At 41.7% G+C, this 22339-nt stretch overlaps 1 protein-coding gene across 1 annotated transcript; it reads left to right on the top strand.

The window, feature by feature from the left end:
* The first annotated feature begins 279 nt into the window (after nucleotides 1–279).
* Nucleotides 280–21909, top strand: LOC115133147 (B-cell receptor-associated protein 29). The gene is made up of 8 exons (XM_029666085.2): nucleotides 280–408; nucleotides 966–1072; nucleotides 17402–17502; nucleotides 17650–17797; nucleotides 18107–18242; nucleotides 18505–18607; nucleotides 18876–18967; nucleotides 20857–21909. The coding sequence occupies exons 2-8, from the start codon at nucleotides 981–983 to the stop codon at nucleotides 20890–20892; spliced, it is 708 nt and encodes a 235-aa protein (XP_029521945.1). The 5' UTR covers nucleotides 280–408; nucleotides 966–980; the 3' UTR covers nucleotides 20893–21909.
* The last annotated feature ends 430 nt before the right edge of the window (nucleotides 21910–22339 follow it).

The following is a 22339-nucleotide window of genomic DNA, read 5'->3' as shown; positions in this document are numbered from 1 at the left end:
ATTACCTTTTTTTTAAAACATTTTTATTCTGATAGTCCAGGTGTGCAGTGTGCATGCACATAATGTGTCCCTTTACCTGCAAAAAAAAATGGTCACATCAGATTCACTTCAACATGTCCAGTCAGACACGACTAGAAGGTACAAAGAAAACCAAACACATTACACCTAATTTCATCATATTTGAACTGTCCATGATGTGTACAGTATGGGATTTACAACATATGGCAGAACCTTATTGGTTCTCCTCAGTAGAGAATAAGCCAGTAAGCGAACAGATAAAAACCTTCTGTAATAACGTCATTCAAATGGGACCCAAAAAAGTGACAGCAAAAAAAGAAGCGTAAAACAACTGTCTCCAAATTTAAGTTTGCCTTTCATCCTCCAGTTTCTTTGTTCGGGTGCCGTAAAGTAAGTTACATACTTTGCATACTTATTAAGAGGCTCAACTTGGCTCCTCGTATGTGTAGTTACTATGTATTTCACAAAAATGCTAACGTTAGCTAGTAACGTGTAAAATATTGCCAGCTACCTGGCTGATCTCACCGCATGAGGCAAAGTCTTTAGCAATACCGTTAAACTTAGCTAGCTACTATTTCTATTAGGCGTAGCTACTATTTCTATGATATAAGGACATGTTACACACTGAATGAAACAGCATACACTTAGTACTGCTGGGTGTTATTAGCCAAGCATGTGAACATAGTAACGTTACGTATCTTGCTAGGATAAGAGGCTTATCACTGAAACAGGAACTACATTGTTGTTCTTAATACATTTGCATTGGTGGTTTCACAGTTAGCTGAAATATGTCCAGAGGAAACTAGCTAGCTACGTAGCAAGTTGAATCTTTCTCTTGTTGACATCAACAATTACACCAGTCCTTTTCCATTCTGGCAAAACGACCTAACGTTACTGCCAGACTGTGAAAATAACCTTCTTTGCTTAAAATGTTTCATATTTTACAGACTGTATTGTTAGAGATGACGTTGCAATGGACTGCAGTTGCCCTCTTCCTCTATGTGGAAATAGGTGTACTCCTCATCCTCTGTCTACCCTTCGTCTCAGCCACCAGGTAGGAATGAGCCCTAACCAATCCTGATACTGCAACAACCCAGTAAGATAAATTATGTTGACATTTTGTCTAAAATACGTATTTTCCAGACATTGAAGTCGGGTTGATTTTCAGTTCTGAATGAAAGTTGAAAATACGTAATTTGCAGATGTTAAAAATGTTTTTTGGTCACGTTCGGATTACCAGGACGCATACTCGGAGCATGCGTCGACCAGCTGGCAAGTGTCAAACTGACATTTTCAACCATACCCACATGTTTCAAGCAGACCACCATAGTCCCTGTGCCCATGAACGCCAAGGTAACCTGCCTAAATGACTTCCGCCACAGTAGCACTCACATCTGTAGCCAATGTTAGGTTCTAGTTATTAGAGTAAGAGCCAGACGGACATTGTGAAAGCTTAAACCAAGTTTATTCTTGCCAAAGGATCGAACAGCTGAATTGACAAAAACATGTTTACAATAGTGGTGGTATTTGTACCACAGTTTGGGTGGAGTCTCCTCCTTCTCGCAAAACATAGTTTCCTGCCTAGCAATAAAGATACAAAGTGATATGGGCAATAAATGGTTCCTCTTCCCTTAACATGACCTGACCCCCTTCACCACTAATCCATGGCTCGCTCCTCTTATTAATGTTGCCACATGTGATCGTTTTCCCTGCACTCAGCACAGTCCAAGCTTAATTGCACACACCATACACCTTCCTCCTACAGATAAGCATTAACTTCTGGTGTAGACCCTCTAAACCTAAGCACTCAATATTTCAATAGGATACCTGATAATTAACCCTATCCCAAGTTAAGGAGTTAGAAGCCAGAATCCATCACCATGAAAATCTTTAAAAAGCTGGTCAACGCTCACATCAACACCATCATCCCAGAAACCTTGGACCCACTCTAATTTGCATGCTGCCCCAACATATCCACAGGTGATGCAATCTCTATTGAACTCCACACTGCCCTTTCCCACCTGGAACACTTAGGTGAGAATGCTGTTCAAATCCAATTGTATTAGTCACATGCACCGAATACAACAGGTGTAAACCTTACAGTGAAATGCTTATTTACGTGCCCCTGACCAACAGTTCAGTTTTAAAAAATATGGATAAGAATAAGAGAAGTTTTTAAAAATTCAATAAAAAAAAAGTAATTAAAGAGCAGCAGTAAAAAACAACTATATATACAGGGGGGTGCCGGTACAGAGTCAATGTGCAGGGACATCTTTTAGTTGAGGTAGTTTGTACATGTAGGTAGAGTTAATTAAAGTGACTATGCATAGATGACAACAGAGAGTGGCAGTGGTGTGGAGGGGGGGGCAATGCAAGTAGTCTGGCTAGCCATTTGACTAGATGTTCAGGAGTCTTATGGCTTGGGGGTAGAAGCTGTTTAGAAGCCTCTTGGACCTAGACTTAGCGCTCCGGTACTGCTTGCCGTGTGGTAGCAGAGAGGACAGTCTATGACTAGGGTAGCTGGAGTCTTTGATAATTTTTAGGGCCTTCCTCTGACACCGCCTGGTATAAAGGTCCTGGATGTACTGGGCCGATCGCACTAACCCCTGTAGTGTCTTGCGGTTGGATCCCGAGCAGTTGCCATACCAGGCAGTGATATAACCAGGATGCTCTCGATGGCGCAGCTGTAGAACCTTTTGAGGATCTGAGGACCCATGCCAAATCTTTTCAGTCTCCTGAGGGGGAATAGGTTTTGTCTTGCCTGCTTCACGACTCTCATGGAGTGCTTGGACCATGTTAGTTTGTTGGCGATGTGGACACCAAGAAACTTCAACCTGCTTCACTGCAGCCCCGTCGATGAGAATGGGGCGTGCTCACTCATCTTGATCACGTTGAGGGAGAGGTTGTTGTCCTGGCACCACACGGCCAGGTCTCTGACCACCTCCCTATAGGTTACCTTAGTGTTCTTGGGCACAGGCACTATGGTGGTCTGCTTAAAATATATTGGTATTACAGACTCGGACAGGGAGATGTTCTAAATATCAGTGAAGACACTTGCTAGTTGGTCAGCGCATTCTCGCCGTACACGTCCTGGTAATCCGTCTGGCCCTGCGGCCTTGTGAATGTATTTTATTTGTTTACCCCTTTTTTTCTCCCCAATTTCGTGGTATCCAATTGGTAGTAGGTAGTCTTGTCTCATCGCTGCAACTCCCATACGGACTTGGGAGAGGTGACGGTTAAACACAACCCAACCTAGCTGCCAGTACACCGTACACCTTCTTGACACAACGCACATCCAACCCGGTAGCGGCAACATTATGTACAAAATGAGTAAAAAAGTTACAAACAACGCAGATAAACAAAAAAACACAATCGGTTGGGGGCACGTAAAACGTCTGCCTTCTGCTCCGGCGCAATTTTGAATACGGCTTAGCATTCAACACCATAGTGCCCCTCAAGCTCATCACTAAGCTAAGGACCCTGGGACTGAACACCTCCCTCTGCAACTGCATCCTGGACTTCTTGACGGGCTGCCCCTCAACACAGAGGCACACACTCCTGAGGGGCTTATTCCCCTCCTATACTCCCTATTAACCTACAACTGCGTGGCCATGACTCCGACACCGAGTTTGCAGACGGCACGACGGTGGTAGGCCTGATCAACAACGACAATGAGACCACCTATAGGGAGGAGGTCAGAGACCTGGCAGTGTGATGCCAGGACAACAACCTCTTCCTCAAGGTGAGCAAGACAAAGGAGATGATCGTGGACTACAGGATAATGAGGGCCAAGCACACCCCCATTCAAATTGACAACGCTGTAGTGGTACGGGTCGAGAATTTCAAGTTCCTTGGTGTCTACAACACTTAAGAACCTATCATGGTCCGAACACACCAACACAGTCGTGAAGAAGGTACAACAACACCTCTCCCCCCTCAGGAGGCTGAAAAGATTTGGCATGGGTCTCTCAGATCCTCAAAAAGTTCTACAGCTGCACCATTGCGAGCATCCTGACTTGTTGCATCACCGCTTGGTATGGCAACAGCTCTGCATCCGACCGCAAGGTGCTACAAAAGCACACAGCTCTACACTGGGGCCAAGCTTTCTGCCACCCAGGACCTATATACCAGGTGGTGTCGGAGGAAGGCCCTAAAAATTGTTAGACTCCAGCCACCCAAGTCAGACTGTTCTCTATGCTACCGCACGGCAAGTGGTACGTCAAGTCCAGGACCAAAAGGCTCCTTAACAGCTTCTACCCCGAAGCCACAAGACTGCTGAACAGTTAATCAAATGCCAACTGGACTATTTGCACTGACCCCCTTATTTTATTCTTATTTGTGCTTTTTGCTATGACTCTCTTGCACAGGCTCAATGTACACTCACTGGACTCTAACCACACACTCACACATGCTACACTGACACTCCAACAGGGACACACAGACAAAACACACACATGCATATTACATCACACACACATTCACATTCCTTCACACTCTTCACATACGCTGCTGCTACTCTCTGTTTATTATCTATGCATAGTCACTTTACCCCTACCTACATGTACATATTACTTCGACTAATCCGTACCCCTGCACATTCACTCAGTACCGGTACCCCTTGTATATAGCCTCGTTATTGTGATTTTGTTACTTTTTTTCATTTAGTTTATTTAGCAAATGCCTTACATTTTAAAACTCTGCATTGTTGTTTAAGGGCTCGTATGTAAGCTTTTCACGGTAAGGTCTACCTACACAAATCAAATCACATTTATTTATATAGCCCTTCGTACATCAGCTGATATCTCAAAGTGCTATACAGAAACCCAGCCTAAAACCCCAAACAGCAAGCAATGCAGGTGTAAAAGCATGGTGGCTAGGAAAAACTCCCTAGAAAGGCCAAAACCTAGGAAGAAACCTAGAGAGGAACCAGGCTATGTGGGGTGGCCAGTCCTCTTCTGGCTGTGCCGGGTGGAGATTATAACAGAACATGGCCAGGATGTTCAAATGTTCATAAATGACCAGCATGGTCGAATAATAGTAAGGCAGAACAGTTGAAACTGGAGCAGCAGCATGGCCAGGTGGACTGGGGACAGCAAGGAGTCATCACATCAGGTAGTCCTGGGGCATGGTCCTAGGGCTCAGGTCCTCCGAGAGAGAGAATGAAAGAGAGAAGGAGAGAATTAGAGAACGCACACTTAGATTCACATAGGACAGGAGAAGTACTCCAGATATAACAAACGGACCCTAGCCCCCCGACACAAACTACTGCAGCATAAATACTGGAGGCTGAGACAGGAGGGGTCAGGAGACACTGTGGCCCCATCCGAGGACACCCCCGGACAGGGCCAAACAGGAAGGATATAACCCCACCCACTTTGCCAAAGCACAGCCCCCACACCACTAGAGGGATATCTTCAACCACCAACTTACCATCCTGAGACAAGGCTGAGTATAGCCCACAAAGATCTCCGCCACGGCACAACCCAAAGGGGGGGCGTCAACAAAGACAGGATGACCACAACAGAGAATCAACCCACTCAGGTGACGCACCCCCGCCAGGGACGGCATGAGAGAGCCCCAGTAAGCCAGTGACTCAGCCCCTGTAATAGGGTTAGAGGCAGAGAATCCCAGTGGAAAGAGGGGAACCGGCCAGGCAGAGACAGCAAGGGCGGTTCGTTGCTCCAGAGCCTTTCCGTTCACCTTCCCACTCCTGGGCCAGACTACACTCAATCATATGACCCACTGAAGAGATGAGTCTTCAGTAAAGACTTAGAGGTTGAGACCGAGTTTGCGTCTCTGACATGGGTAGGCAGACTGTTCCATAAAAATGGAGCTCTATAGGAGAAAGCCCTGCCTCCAGCTGTTTGCTTAGAAATTCTAGGGACAATTAGGAGGCCTGCGTCTTGTGACCGTGGCGTACGTGTAGGTATGTAAGGCAGGACCAAATCAGAGAGATGGGTAGGAGCAAGCCCATGTAATGCTTTGTAGGTTAGCAGTAAAACCTTGAAATCAGCCCTTGCTTTGACAGGAAGCCAGTGTAGAGAGGCTAGCACTGGAGTAATATGATCATTTTTTTTGGTTCTAGTCAGGATTGTAGCAGCCGTATTTAGCACTAACTGAAGTTTATTTAGTGCTTTATCTGGGTAGCCGGAAAGTAGAGCATTGCAGTAGTCTAACCTAGAAGTGACAAAAGCATGGATTAATTTTTCTGCATCATTTTTGGACAGAAAGTTTCTGATTTTTGCAATGTTACGTAGATGGAAAAAAGCTGTCCTTGAAATGGTCTTGATATGTTCTTCAAAAGAGAGATCAGGGTCCAGAGTAACGCCGAGGTCCTTCAGTTTTATTTGAGACGACTGTACAACCATTAAGATTAATTGTCAGATTCAACAGAAGATCTCTTTGTTTCTTGGGACCTAGAACAAGCATCTCTGTTTTGTCCGAGTTTAATAGTAGAACGTTTGCAGCCATCCACTTCCTTATGTCTGAAACACATGCTTCTAGCGAGGGCAATTTTGGGGCTTGTTTCATTGAAATGTACAGCTGTGTGTCATCCGCATAGCAGTGAAAGTTAACATTATGTTTTCGAATAACATCCCCAAGAGGTAAAATATATAGTGAAAACAATAGTGGTCCTAAAACGGAACCTTGAGGAACACCGAAATTTACAGTTGATTTGTCAGAGGACAAACCATTCACAGAGACAAACTGATATCTTTCCGACAGATAAGATCTAAACCAGGCCAGAACATGTCCGTGTAGACCAATTTGGGTTTCCAATCTCTCCAAAAGAATGTGGTGATCGATGGTATCAAAAGCAGCACTAAGGTCTAGGAGCACGAGGACAGATGCAGAGCCTCGGTCCGATGCCATTAAGATGTCATTTACCACCTTCACAAGTGCCGTCTCAGTGCTATGATGGGGTCTAAAACCAGACTGAAGCATTTCGTATACATTGTTTGTCTTCAGGAAGGCAGTGAGTTGCTGCGCAACAGCCTTCTCTAAAATTTTTGAGAGGAATGGAAGATTTGATATAGGCAGATAGTTTTTTATATTTTCTGGGTCAAGGTTTGGCTTTTTCAAGAGAGGCTTTATTACTGCCACTTTTAGTGAGTTTGGTACACATCCGGTGGATAGAGAGCCGTTTATTATGTTCAACATAGGAGGGCCAAGCACAGGAAGCAGCTCTTTCAGTAGTTTAGTTGGAATAGGGTCCAGTATGCAGCTTGACGGTTTAGAGGCCATGATTATTTTCATCATTGTGTCAAGAGATATAGTACTAAAACACTTGAGCGTCTCTCTTGATCCTAGGTCCTGGCAGAGTTGTGCAGACTCAGGACAACTGAGGTTTGGAGGAATACGCAGGTTTAAAGAGGAGTCCGTAATTTGCTTTCTAATGATCATAATCTTTTCCTCAAAGAGGTTCATGAATTTATCACTGCTAAAGTGAAAGTCATCCTCTCTTGGGGAATGCTGCTTTTTAGTTAGTTTTAGTTCCTCAATTAAGTTAGAAAAATAGGATGATCGAGCAGCAGTAAGGGCTCTTGGGTACTGTACAGTACCGTCTTTCCAAGCTAGTCGGAAGACTTCCAGTTTGGTGTGGCGCCATTTATGTTCCAATTTTCTGGAAGCTTGCTTCAGAGCTCGGGTATTTTCTGTGTACCAGGGAGCTAGTTTCTTATGAGAAATGTTTTTAGTTTTTAGGGGTGCAACTGCATCTAGGGTATTGCGCAAGGTTAAATTGAGATCCTCAGTTAGGTGGTTAACAGATTTTTGTCCTATGGCGTCCTTGGGTAGACAGAGGGAATCTGGAAGGACATCAAGGAATCTTTGTGTTGTCTGTGAATTTATAGCACGACTTTTGATGTTCCTTGGTTGGGGTCTGAGCAGATTATTTGTTGCAATTGCAAACGTAATAAAATGGTGGTCCGATAGTCCAGGATTATGAGGAAAAACATTAAGATCCACAACATTTATTCCATGGGACAAAACTAGGTCCAGCGTATGACTGTGACGGTGAGTGGGTCCAGAGACATGTTGGACAAAACCCACTGAGTCGATGATGGCTCCGAAAGCCTTTTGGAGTGGGTCTGTGGACTTTTCCATGTGAATATTAATATCCATATTAAAGTTAATATCCATATTAAAGTCACCAAAGATTAGAATATTATCTGCTTTGACTACAAGGTCCGATAGGAATTCAGGGAACTCAGTGAGAAACGCTGTATATGGCCCAGGAGGCCTGTAAACAGTAGCTATAAAAAGTGACTGAGTAGGCTGCATAGATTTCATGACTAGAAGCTCAAAAGACGAAAACGTCATTTTTTTTTTTTTTTGTAAATTGAAATTAGCTATTGTAAATGTTAGCAACACCTCCGCCTTTGCGGGATGCACGGGGGATATGGTCACTAGTGTAGCCAGGAGGTGAGGCCTCATTTAAAACAGTACATTCATCAGGCTTAAGCCATGTTTCAGTTAGGCCAATCACATCAAGATTATGATCAGTGATTAGTTCATTGACTATAATTGCCTTTGAAGTAAGGGATCTAACATTAAGTAGCCCTATTTTGAGATGTGAGTTATCATGATCTCTTTCAGTAATGACAGGAATGGAGGTGGTCTTTATCCTAGTGAGATTGCTAAGGCGAACACCGCCATGTTTAGTTTTGCCCAACCTAGGTCGAGGCACAGACACGGTCTCAATGGTGATAGCTGAGCTGACTACACTGACTGTGCTAGTGGCAGACTCCACTATGCTGGCAGGCTGGCTAACAGCCTGCTGCCTGGCCTGCACCCTATTTCATTGTGGAGCTAGAGGAGTTAGAGCCCTGTCTATATTGGTAGATAAGATGAGAGCACCCCTCCAGCTAGGATGGAGTCCGTCACTCCTCGGCAGGTCAGGCTTGGTCCTGTTTGTGGGTGAGTCCCAGAAAGAGGGCCAATTATCTACAAATTCTATCTTTTGGGAGGGGCAGAAAACAGTTTTCAACCAGCGATTGAGTTGTGAGACTCTGCTGTAGAGCTCATCACTCCCCTAACTGGGAGGGGCCAGAGACAATTACTCGATGCCGACACATCTTTCTAGCTGATATGCACGCAGAAGCTATGTTGCGCTTGGTGATCTCTGACTGTTTCATCCTAACATCGTTGGTGCCGACGTGGATAACAATATCTCTATACTCTCTACACTCGCAGGTTTTAGCTTTAGCCAGCACCATCTTCAGATTAGCCTTAACGTCGGTAGCCCTGCCCCCTGGTAAACAGTGTATGATCGCTGGATGATTCGTTTTAAGTCTAATACTGCGGGTAATGGAGTCGCCAATGACTAGAGTTTTCAATTTGTCAGAGCTAATGGTGGGAAGCTTCGGCGTCTCAGACCCCGTAACGGGAGGAGTAGAGACCAGAGAAGACTCGGCCTCTGACTCCGACCCGCTGCTTAATGGGGAAAACCGGTTGAAAGTTTCTGTCGGCTGAATGAGCGACACCGGTTGAGCGTTCCTACAGCATTTCCTTCCAGAAACCGTGAGAAAGTTGTCCGGCTGCGGGGACTGTGCCAGGGGATTTATACTACTATCTGTACATACTGGTGGCACAGACGCTGTTTCATCCTTTCCTACACTGAAATTACCCTTGCCTAACGATTGCGTCTGAAGCTGGGCTTGTAGCACAGCTATCCTCGCCATAAGGCGGGTACAGCGACTGCAATTAGAAGGCATCATGTTAATGTTACTACTTAGCTTCGGCTGTTGGAGGTCCTGACGAATCGTGTCCAGATAAAGCGTCCGGAGTGAAAAAGTTGAGGGAAAAAAATAAAATAAATAAATAAATATATGAACGGTAATTAAAAAGTGAAAACCGTAAAGTTGTCAGGTAGCAAAATAGGTTGGCAACAAAACGCACAGCAACTCGAAAACAAGCCTGCAAGTTTACACCTGTTCATCCCAAATGTGTTTGATGGGGTTGAGGTCAGGGCTCTGTGCAGGCCAGTCAAGTTCTTCCACACCAATCGCGACAAACAATTTATGTTTATACCTCGCTTTGTGCATTGGGGCATTGTCATGCTGAAACAGGAAAGGGCCTTCCCCAAACTGTTGCCACAAAGTTGGAAGCACAGATTGTCATTGTATGCTGTAGCGTTAAGATTGAACTTGACTGGAACTAAGAGGCCTAGCCAGAACCATGAAAAAGAGCCCCAGACCATTATTCCTCCTCCACCAATCTTTACAGTTGGCAATATGCATTGGGCCAGGTAGCGTTCTTCTGGCATCCGCCAAACTCAGATTCGTCTGTCGGACTGCCAAATGGTGAAGCGTGATTCATCACTCCAGAGCACACGCTTCCACTGCTCCAGAGTCCAATGGCGGTGAGCTTTACACCACTGCAGCCGACACTTGGCATTGTGCATGGTGATCTTGGGCTTGTGAGTGGCTGCTCGGCAATGGAAACCCATTTCATTGAAGCTCATGACGAACAGTTCTTGTGCTGACGTTGCTTCCAGAGGCAGTTTGTAACTCGGTAGTGAGTGTTGCAATCGAGGACAGACAATTTCTGTACACTACGCGCTTCAGCAGTCCCGTTCTGTGAGCTTGCGTGGCCTACTACTTCACGGCTGAGTTGTTGTTTCTCCTAGACATTTCCTCTTCACAATAACAGCACTTACAGTTTCCGGGGCAGCTCTAGCATGGAGGAAATTTGACAAAGGTGGCATCCTTTGACGGTGCCACCTTGAAAGTCACTGAGCTGTTCTTTAAAGCTATTCGACTGCCAGTGTTTGTCTACGGCGATTGCATGGCTGTGTGCTCGATTTTATACACCTGTCACCAATGGGCGTGGCTGAAATAGCTGAATCCACTCATTTGAACTGGTGACCACATAATTTAGAATGTACACTATATATACAAAAAGTAAGTAGCATTATATTACAATGTTTATTATCGCTCCCATCTGTCACATGCACTGTTAGCTTCTTCATAAGCTTTAAAACTGGTAGCGGTGATTTTCAATTTAGTCCAACTCACAGAATAAACTAACAGACCACTTCAACTACAATAACATTCTCAGTAACGGTTACTGAAATATTTGTTTCTTGCTGTGAATGTGATATGTTGTTTATCTACCTTAGTTGAATGCACTGACTGTAAGTTGCTCTGGATAAGAGCATCTGCTGAATGACCTAAATGTAGTACCCAAAAAGTGTTAAACAAATCATAATGTATTTCATATTTGAGGTTCTTCAAAGTAGCCACACTTTGCCTTTGACAGCTTTGCACACTCTTGGCATTCTTGCAATCAGCTTCATGAGGTAGTCACCTGGAATGCATTCAATTAACAGATGTGCCGTGTTAAAAGTACATTTGTGGAATTTCTTTCCTTAATGCGTTTGAGGCAATCAGTTGTGTTTTGAAAAGATATGGGTGGTATACAGAAGATTTGATGAAAGACCAAGTCCATATTATGGCAAGAACAGCTCAAATAAGCAAATCGAAACGACAGTCCATCATTACTTTAAGACATGAAGGTCAGTCAATGTGGAAAATTTCAAGAACTTTGAACGTTTCTTCAAGTGCAGTCGCAAAAATCTAAAGGGGTGAATGAGAATATGTACATGTAATTATATGGATGGCCGAGCGGCATAGGCAAGGTGCCATAGAGGGTATAAAATACTGTATATACATGTGATATGAGTAAGATATGTAAACATAATTAAAGTGGCATTATTTAGAGTGCATTGTATAAAGTGATTAGTGATCCATTTATTAAAGTGGCCAGTGATTGGGTCTCAATGTAGGCAGCAGCCTCTGAGTTAGTGATTGCTGTTTAGCAGTCTGATGACCTTGAGATGAGCTGTTTTTCAGTCTCTCAGTCCCAGCTTTGATGCAGACACATCTCAACATCGACTGTTCAGAGGAGACTGTGTGAATCAGGCCTTCATGGTCGAAATGCTGCAAATAAACCACTACTAAAGGACACCAATAAGTGGAAGAGACTTGCTTGAGCCAAGAAACACGAGCAATGGACATTAGGTGAAACAAATGTTTGAGTCAGTCAAATCACATGAATCCATATTAGATACGGCAAAAATGTATAGAATTGCAGGAAAAGTGTCTTTAAACCTGCAGAATTGTTCTCTGCACCCCATGACAAAATGTGTAGAACTCAGGAAATACGTTTTTAAACCTGCAAAATTTTCTCTGACAACAAGATGGGTGTGACGGGGGGCCTGAGGGGAAAACTGTGGGAAAGCCTGCTCTACTGTGCTGTTCAAATGTTTGGTTCAGATTTGAACATGATCTGAAACAATTAAAGACCTCTATGTTGGGGCCAAATCCAGGCCGATCAGGACAGACTAGAGGCCGACCGATTAATCGGCATATACAAAATCAATTAGGGCCGATTTCAAGTTATTCTAACAATCGGTAATCTGCATTTTTTGGATGCCGATTATGGCCGATGATATTGCACTCCACAAGGAGACTGCGTGGCAGGCTGACCACCTGTTACGCGAGTGCAGCAAGGAGCTAAGGTAAGTTGCTAGCTAGCATTAAACGTATCTTATAAAAAACAATCTTAACATAATCACTAGTTAACTACACATGGTTGATGATATTACTAGTTTAACTAGCTTGTCCTGTGTTGCATATAATGAATGCGGTGCCTGTTAATTTATCATCGAATCACAGCCTACTTCGCCACACGGGTGATTTAACAAGCGCATTCGGGGAAAAAAAGCACTGTCGTTGCACCAATGTGTACCTAACCATAAACGTCAATGCCTTTCTTAAAATCAATACACAAGTATATTTTTTAAAACCTGCATATTTAGTTAAAAGAAATTCATGTTAGCAGGCAATATTAACAAGACTTAGGGACTTAGGGCCACTGATAAAATATGGAACGGTTCCGTATTTCACTGAAAGAAAATGTTTTGTTTTCGAAATGATAGTTTTTTCCAGATTTAACCATACTAATGACCTAAGGCTCGTATTTTTATTATAATTAAGTCCATGATATTTGATAGAGCAGTCTGACTGAGCGGTGGTAGGCAGCAGCAGACTCGTAAGCATTCATTCAAACAGCACTTTCCTCTGTTTGCCAGCAGCTCCTCACAATGCTTGAAGCACAGCGCTGTTTATGACTTCAAGCCTATCAACCCCTGAGATTAGGCTGGCAATACTAAAGTGACTATAAGAACATCCAATAGTCAAAGGTAAATTAAATACAAATGGTATAGAGAGAAATAGTTCTATAATAACTACAACCTAAAACTTCTTAACTGGGAATATTGAAGACTCATGATAAAAGGAACCACCAGCTTTCATATGTGCTCATGTTCTGTAAGGAACTTAAACGTTAGCTTTTTTTTTGCATTATTTAAACCAAATTGAACATGTTTCATTATTTATTGGAGACTAAATTGATTTTATGTATGTATTATATTAAGTTAAAATTAGTGTTCATTCAGTATTGTTGTAATTGTCATTATTGCAAATAGATATATAAAAATTGTCTGACGTAATTGGTATCGGCTTTTTTGGCAACCAATAATCGGTATCGGCGTTGAAAAATCATAAATCGGTCGACCCCTAGACCAGGCCAAATCTGAACTAAACAAAGATGTCTATGATTGGTTCATATTTTGACAGAAAATCGACGTCCTGTACGTTGAAATCAAGGCCAGTCCGGACTGCACCAAATAAAGACTGCCGATCCAGACAGGACCAAAAAAAGTCGTCCAAAAGACGTTGTGGTCCATGCTTAGTAGGACTCAATAACATGGAGAGAGAGTATAGCCATGGACAAAGTAGTAAAAGGGGCTTGGCTCCCTACAAGCTACAACAGGAATCATGTTACAATTGAGACAACGTCATGACTAGCTGCATTAGGGCTGACCTCAATTAGTTGACTGGTTGATTGTTTGGTCAACCAAGTTTTAGATTTTTTAGCAGTTGCAAACAGACTAGACACCCTAATGTACTTATTCTCTTGCTCAGTTGTGCACCGGGGCCTCCCACTCTTTCTATTCTGGTTAGGGCCAGTTTGCGTTGTTCTTTGAAGGGAGTAGTACACAGCGTTGTACGAGATCTTCAATTTCATGGCAATTTCCCGCTTGGAAAATACCTTTTATTTCTCAGAACAAGAATAGACTGACGAGTTTCTGGAGGAAGGTCTTTGTTTCTGGCCATTTTGAGCCAGTAATCGAACTCACAAATGCTGATGCTCCAGATACTCAACTAGTCTAAAGAAGGCCAGTTTTATTGCTTCTTTAATTAGAACACAGTTTTTAGCAGTGCTAACATAATTGCAAAAGGGTTTTCTAATAATCAATTATATTTTAAAATGATAAACTTGGATTAGCTAACACAACGTGCCATTGGAACACAGTGATGGTTGCTGATAATGGGCCTCTATAGAAATTCCATGAAAAACCTGCCACAATTGTAATTTACAGCATTAACAATGTCTACACTGTATTTCTGATCAATTTGATGATATTTTAATGGATAAAAAATGTCCTTTAAAAAAACAAGGACATTTCGAAGTGACCCCAAACTTTTGAATGGTAGTGTAGAACATTTACCGTTAATTCCTATCATTTCTAATCTATAATGTTTGTTTGGTTATGGTAATTTCTGTTAATTCATTCAATCGTATTATTCTAGTTTTAACGTTCTCACTGTCAAAGTGGACACGTTTACAGAGCGCACAACCTATGCTACTATTGTGATAACTCATTTGTTTTTGTCAATTTAAGACGTTGTCTTTTGTTTGGAGTGCTACTGTCAATGTTGAGTAAGGACGGTCACGAGTCATGAAGGCAGTCAAATTCCACTTAACCATTTAGTCACAGTAATTAGGCTACTCCAAGCTCTGATGCTGCTGATGGTCATTCGTAGTCTAACAAACTTGCTAACTGTTTCAAAACAGGTGCATAATAATGTTTCACTCTAAATGAAAACAAATTGCACACATTATTCTGTATATGTAAAGACAAGACTAAATTAAAAATACTACAATTTTAGCTGCTTATCACCTGTGAATGATATATTATCACTTGTGAATGATGCCCAACAGGTTAAGGCAAGAAAGAAAATACCTTTTTTATTTATTTTTTATCATAGAGACAAACCTCATGTAGCCTTGGCCATAGCACTACATGTTTTGATAAGGTTTGTATCACAACTAAAGGGGCCAAATAATTTTAAATCAAGCACATTAATCTGCTTCACAAGGGGTGTAGAGCCTAACTGCCATACATAAGCAGCGCTTGAGTTTCAAGTTTGGGATAGATAATTTCCACCATAAAAAAAAAACTACCCAAACCCGTACAACGGTAGACAAATTGTGCGCCGCCCTATGGGACTCCCGGTCACGGCCGGTTGTTATAAAGCCTGGGATTGAACCTGGGTCTGTAGTGATGCTCCTAACACTGCAATGCAGTGCCTTAGACCGCTGCACCACTCGGGAGCCAATGCCAGAGAGTTCTTAGCAAATCTTGTCTGCTAAATGAACTACTGTAGCCCACAGACAAATGGCATAGCCAGATCAGGACCTAACATAAGGACAAGTATGCTATTCTTTTCTTCTGGAAGACTGCATTTTCTTCATATCATCTTTCTCTAGATCTGTCTAAAATAAATAATGGATTTATTGGAGGCTATATTACATGGATTTATTATCATTTTAAAAAATGTAGATGTTCCAAAATTCTGCATCAGTGGCTTGTAGGCTGTGTGTGGAAGCCAGGAGATGCTAAATGTGTTTGTTTATTAACGGCCAATTACCGTGAGACCGACAGTTATTTGCTTGGCAATCACCGGTTATTTGCTTGAATATTCCATGACCGCCACAGCCCTAGTAAGGAGGACGTGCACCTGATTACACATAGAAGTAGGCCTAAAGGTTACCTGGCCTGCTCGCAAATGTATGCCCATTTGGGGATCTGATAGTATTTGTGAATGGCTTAACACACCACCACTAATGAACTGTGGAGCTTCTCAAAGTAATGTTTTCTTCGCCTCAAACACAAAGTCTGTTTTACATCCATTGAGATTGTTAATGGTTCCACAATGTATTTGAAAAATCTTTCCAGCTCTCTCCCTTTTGATAACAACGCAGCGTGAAGGGAAAATGTCATGCTTTGATCGAGTGGAAACGTCATAAAATAGGCCTACCTGGTGAGCTCTTATCCCAAGCGCAAATAGTCTACAGATGTCTGTCACGAGCTCACTGGCGTGGTGAACTCTAAGAATATTTTAGTTTGCTAGTGTGAGAACTTCTGGTTGAACCCAAGTTGATAGTTGATACAATGTTTCAAGTTCGTTGCAGACAGGCCATGCGTAGCCAATGTGATATATAGGATATTTATTTTTGTCAGGATATTTTCTACCTACAGGCGGCCATGTTTTATTTGTTGGCTTTATGTAGGCTAATTTTACAAAGTTGGCAATGGCAATAAAGTTACTTTTTTAGGTTTCTATCATTTTCGTTTAGATTTTGATAGAATTTTGATTCACCACATGTCAATGATTGCGATACGAAAACATTATTATAAATTAAATAAAACCGCTCAACTAAAATGTGTGGATGAAAACCATAACCGGCACACAGATCAGTAAAATTGTAAGAAATTGGCATTCCACTCGTGTAGCATATTACCGGCAACTTCAGGAAAGTAGAAAGCCAGCAGGAGGAGGATGGTCGGGTCACATTAATACATTTTTGTTATCTTGATCTCTGGCTCCCTCTTGAGTCATTTGTGTCTTATTTAATTAAATAGTTTGCTTGAAGTGTCAGACACGCATCTAGATTATTTTATTAAAACACATAGGGTGTGTCTATGAATGGAAAATACAGGTTTTAACATTTCTACCAATTGATTGGTAGAAAGAACAGAGGACTTTCGGTCGACAAGTTGTTTTTATTTTTGTCGGGGACAGCCCTAAACTGCATCCAGAGATTTTTTATTAGACATTGATTTGCTTTTGCAGTGTTCTTGGAATTATTGGAATCTGTGTGGGTAGCTGGACAGGTAGGATGACTGACAGTGAAGGTGAACAGGTGGTCACGTGTCAGGTGACAGAGGAATGTATGAGACTGAGGCAGGAATTCCTTTAACCATAAAGTGGTATATTTACTGAGTAGTCTGTGGATTCATGGACGCACAGAACTTCTGGATGAGATGGAGTTAAGAGAAAGCAGCGAGATCAGGCGATGGCAATTTCCTCCTTTTATGGAGTTGAGATTTGTCGGACATTTCCACCTGACCTAATTAAAGCGCCCCTGGCCCAGCTGAGTAAATGGCAATGAATTAAAGGAGTATTCCACCAACTCCATGGGCCTTTTCTACAGAGTCTCAGCATTATGTTTTTGTGCTCTTTTGCAGATGGCAGAGTATCTTCCAGCTGAGAATATGGAACAAAATGGCCAGGTTTTGGAATAAATTCTTCCTCGCCATGATCATAATCCTTATAGTCCTCTTCCTCGGTAAACTGATGCCAGAAAGTGTCATGGTTTAATTTACTCACAGATAATAATCACTCACAATAATGACAATCTCATACAATGCTTTTGCAATCTCCATGTCTTACCATGTTTAATCATGTCGTACCACACCCTCCGGTCCTCCTATAGATGCTGTGCGTGAGGTGAGGAAGTATTCGGGGGCAGGAAACAGCAAGGATGCTAATCTGCATCCCAACATGTTTGACAACCTCCACATGAAGCTGTTCAGAGCCCAGAGGAACCTCTACATCTCTGGCTTTTCCCTCTTTCTCTGGCTGTAAGTCCTGGATCTGTCTGTCCATCACTCACCCATTGACATACTGAATCTTCACTGTGTCGTCTTCACATTGGGATGGATACCAGTGAAAACCAGCCAGTGCATGGATTGTCATAATCTTAGAGATTTCTTTATTCATTACAATGACCATAACACCCTGGTCGTATTCAGGAGGGCACATCGTAGCAAGATGTTTAAGAAACGGAAATAAAAAAAAATGTTCAGATGGACAAGTTCAGGTGGCAGCTCTGTTGAATTTATTTTTTTAATCGGTATTGAACACAATCTATGTCTGTTGTTTCCCTACAGCGTGCTGAGGCGGGTGATCACTCTGATCAACCAGCTGGCGATGGCGTCTAGCACCACGGCCTCTCTGCAGACCAAGGCAGAGAGTGATAACCAAACTGCCAAGAAATACATGGAGGACAATGAGCTACTGAAACAGGTGAAGTCATACCCAGTATCACTGCCCTTTCTGCACCTGAGCCCATATTTAAAAGGGTCTCAAAAAGAAGAGGAGCGCTGATCTAGGATAAGGCTCCCCTTGTCCACGGAAACGTATTCATTTAGATGTAAGGCGAAATGGATGTTATATCAGAACTCCTACTCAGAGATATGGGTCTTCATCCACACTAAAAGTAACTAAAATAATGTTGGTATTACATAAGGTTGAGAGGTGTGATTAATGGTTAACGTGTTTGTTTCAGACTCTGATGGATGGGAAGGGGAACAAGGCCACAGCAGAGGGAAACGAGCTGCTGAAAAAAGAGATGGAGAAACTGAGAGGAGAACTGAAGGGCTCAGGGGAAGGTGAGGAAGATACACAGACAATACTTTTGTGGCAGACTGAATAATAGAATCAAAGAATCCAATAATACTGAAATCCATTGAAAATGTACAAATACAATAACCAACCAAATGAAATCAGACCATAATGACAGTAAAACAAACATGGGCTTCAATTACTGTTCACGAATGTGCACTTTGACCCATAGCATGTCACCTTTTAGAGAGATTGGATGATATGCATGGGAATTGGATGATAATGGGAATGCTTTGGGGTTAATGTTTTACCTAGCCTTGATAAAGTCCGAATCCGAGATGGAAGCTATGAAGAAACAATCCGATGGACTGACCAAAGAATACGACCGACTGCTGAAAGAACACCAGGTAACCCCAGACCAGCTCACATACAGTATCTACAATTAGCCTACAGTGCCTTCAGAAAGTATTCACACCACTAGACTTTTTCCAAATGTTGTTGTGTTACATTTCGCCAATGGCCTACACACAATACCCCATAATGTCAAAGTGGAAACATGTTTTTTGAAATTTGTACAAATTAATAAAAAATAAAAAGCTGAAATGTCTTGAGTCAATAAATATTCAACCCCTAATAAGTTCAGGGATGAACATTTGCTTAACAAATCGCATAATAAGTTGCATGGACTCTGCAATAAGTGTTTAACATGATTTTTGAAGGACTACCTCCTCTGTACCGCACACATACAATTATTTGTAAGGTCGCTTAGTTGAGCAGTGAATTTCTAACACAGATTCAACCACAAAAACCAGGACGGTTTTCCAATGCCTTGCAAAGAAGGGCACCTATTGGTAGATAGGTAAAATTACAATTAAAAAAAGCAGACATTGAATATCCCTTTGAGCATGGTGAAGTTATTAATTACACTTTGGATGGTGTATCAATACACTGTCACTACAAAGGTTCAGGCGTCCTTCCTAGCTCCGTTGCCAGAGAGTGAGGAAATTGCTCTGGGACCGCCATGAGGCCAATAGTGACTTTAAAACAGTTTGAGTTTAATGGCTGTGACAGGATAACTGAGGATGGATCATGAACATTCTAGTTACTCCACAATATTAACCTAATTGACATAGTGAAAAGATGGAAGCATGAACAGATTTTTTTTTAAATATCCCAAAACATGCATCCTGTTTGCAATAAGGCAAAGTAATACTGCAAAAAAATGTGGCAAAGCAAATATATTTTTGTCCTGAATGCAAAGTGTTATGTTTGGGGAAAATCCAATGCAACACATTTTTATTTTTACCTTTTATTTAACTAGGCAAGTCAGTTAAGAAAAAATTCTTATTTTCAATAACGGCCTAGGAACAGTGGGTTAACTGCCTGTTCAGAACGACAGATTTGTACCTGGTCAGCTCGGCGATTTGAACTTGCAACCTTTCGGTTACTAGTCCAACACTCTAACCACTAGGCTACCGTGCAGCCCCCACATGACTGAGTACCACTCTCCATATTTTCGGGCATTGTGGTGGCTGCATCATGTTATGGGTATGCTAGTAATTTTTAAAGACTGGAGTTTTTCATCATAAAAAATAAATGGGATGGAGCTAAGCACTGGCAAAATATTACACGAAAACCTAGTTCAGTCTCCTTTCCACCAGATACCTTTCAGCAGGACAATAACCTAAAACAAAAGGCCACATCTTCACTGGAGTTGTTTACCAAAACGATAGTGAATGTTCCTAAGTGGCCGAGTTACAGTTTTGACTTAAATCTACTTGAAAATCTATGGCAAGACCTGAAAATTGTCTAGCAATGATCAACAACAAATTTGACAGAGCTTTAAGAGTTTTGAAAAGCATAATGGGCAAATACTTCTCTATCCAGGTGTGGAAAGCTCTTAGATTCACCCATAGTATTGACTCAGGGGTGTGAGTACTCATGAAAATGAGATATTTCTGTATTTAATTTAACAAATTGTGCAAAAAAAAATCTAAAAACACGTTTTCACTTTGTCGGAATCGTGTGAGACATTTTTTTTATTTAATCCATTTTGAATTCAGCCTGTGACACAACATGTAGAATAAATCAAGAGGGATGAATAATTTCTGAAGGCACTGTACATGTTTGATTTGATATTACTGCTCACCCTGCCTTGTTCAAAGCTGTCAGCACTTAGATACTGTATATTACTACCCTGCTCAAATGTAGAATATTTCAGCTCTGACTTTAGTACTACTACTGTAAATTTAACTCTACCACTTCACATATACACTGTATATATTATTTTTTCCAGAATCTTCAAGAGTGTGGAGACAAAAAGGATGATTGATCGGGGTTATGACTACAGCTGTCAGAACGTTTACAGATTGTACCAAGAAACCAGAAAAAAAACACTGTCACGCACGCTATCATTTTCCTTTGACATACTGAAGCACTCTGCATGATGTCACCAAAATACTCCTCCAAAGCACCACTGAGCTGGCAAACATTAGATAAAAAGCACCTGAGCACGTTTGTAGTAGAATAGCTACTACACCAGCATAGAAATAGTATTTGCTGACTTTTGGAGAATTTCACAGTTGTGAATGAATGCCTGCATGCGTAGCTGTAAAAGCTTCAGATTACAGTGGTCTTCTACTGTGAATGTATTTTTGATGTAATTGCTTGCTATGCTGTTTTTTCCCTGTATATGGCAAGAGTACCATCGTTGCATTCATATCCATTTTGTTTCACCTTAGCAGTTAGGCGTATTACAGATTGAGTTGTATGTGTTTTGTAAAACAAAATTAGCATTGAATTAGTGGTAGAGAAGCTATATTGAGTTATTTTTGTTATTGAATATTTGATATCAATGGTGATCTGTTTTTCATTCCTCTTAGATGTGAAGGGTTTGTGAATATTACACAGGGTCATGATTTTCTGTTTTGTAATAAGGATACTGAAACGGAAAAGTCTGAGCAAATTCATCATTCCTCTTCTCACTCAGACTCTTTGTATTGACTGTCCCAGCCCCGGGGTTGGGTTGGGTAGACCGGGTCAGCACTTGGAGTGGGTAATTGACCAAACTTCCTCCAGCCCCCATCCCCTAAGTACTTATCTCCTATAGGGCCCCAGTACTGTATATCCCCCTGTACTGTACTGACTGAATAAGTGCCTTTCAGACCACTGTAGAGATTTTCTCATTGCGAGTACAAAAATCTGCTTTGAGTAAGAAAGTGTTGCAATATTCCAGTATTGCTCACTATTAGTTGTTTTTGTTGCGAAATACATTTTTTTTGTTTGGAAAAATTGTCTCCATATACCAACATGTTATCCCATATTAAAATCGTTTTACTGTTGTGTTACATTTACAAGTTATTCTCTGTTTTAATCGAAGAAATGAAACTATTTTTTAAGCAAGTGAGAAATGCCATCCATTTCATTAGCTTCACAAAACAAAGTGATTCATATACGTTTTTTCCTTGGTATCGCTTGCAAAATCAACAAACTCAGCCAGCAAAAAAAGAAACGTCCTCTTTGTCAACTGTGTATATTTTCAGCAAACTTAACATGTGTAAGTATTTGTACGAACAAAAAGATTCAACAACTGAGACATAAACTGAACAAGTTCCACAGACATGTGACTAACAGAAATTGAATAATGTGTCCCTGAACAAAGGAGGGGTCAAAATCAAAAGTTAGTCCGTATCGGGTGTGGCCACCAGCTGCATTAAGTACTGCAGTGCATCTCCTCATGGACTGCACCAGATTTGCCAGTTCTTGCTGTGAGATGTTAC

This window comes from Oncorhynchus nerka, linkage group LG8 (assembly GCF_034236695.1).
Source record: "Oncorhynchus nerka isolate Pitt River linkage group LG8, Oner_Uvic_2.0, whole genome shotgun sequence".
NCBI lineage: Eukaryota > Metazoa > Chordata > Actinopteri > Salmoniformes > Salmonidae > Oncorhynchus > Oncorhynchus nerka.
Note: the sequence above shows the minus strand (reverse complement) of the source record. Positions and strands in the feature narration are given on the sequence as shown.

Coding starts and splice junctions, on each gene's coding strand:
- LOC115133147 (XM_029666085.2), top strand. CDS start 981: ATGACGTTGCAATGGACTGCAGTTGCCCTCTTCCTCTATGTGGAAATA. Junction 1,073..17,401: donor CCCTTCGTCTCAGCCACCAG/GTAGGAATGAGC, acceptor GCTCTTTTGCAG/ATGGCAGAGTATCTTCCAGC. Junction 18,243..18,504: donor ACAATGAGCTACTGAAACAG/GTGAAGTCATAC, acceptor TGTTTGTTTCAG/ACTCTGATGGATGGGAAGGG.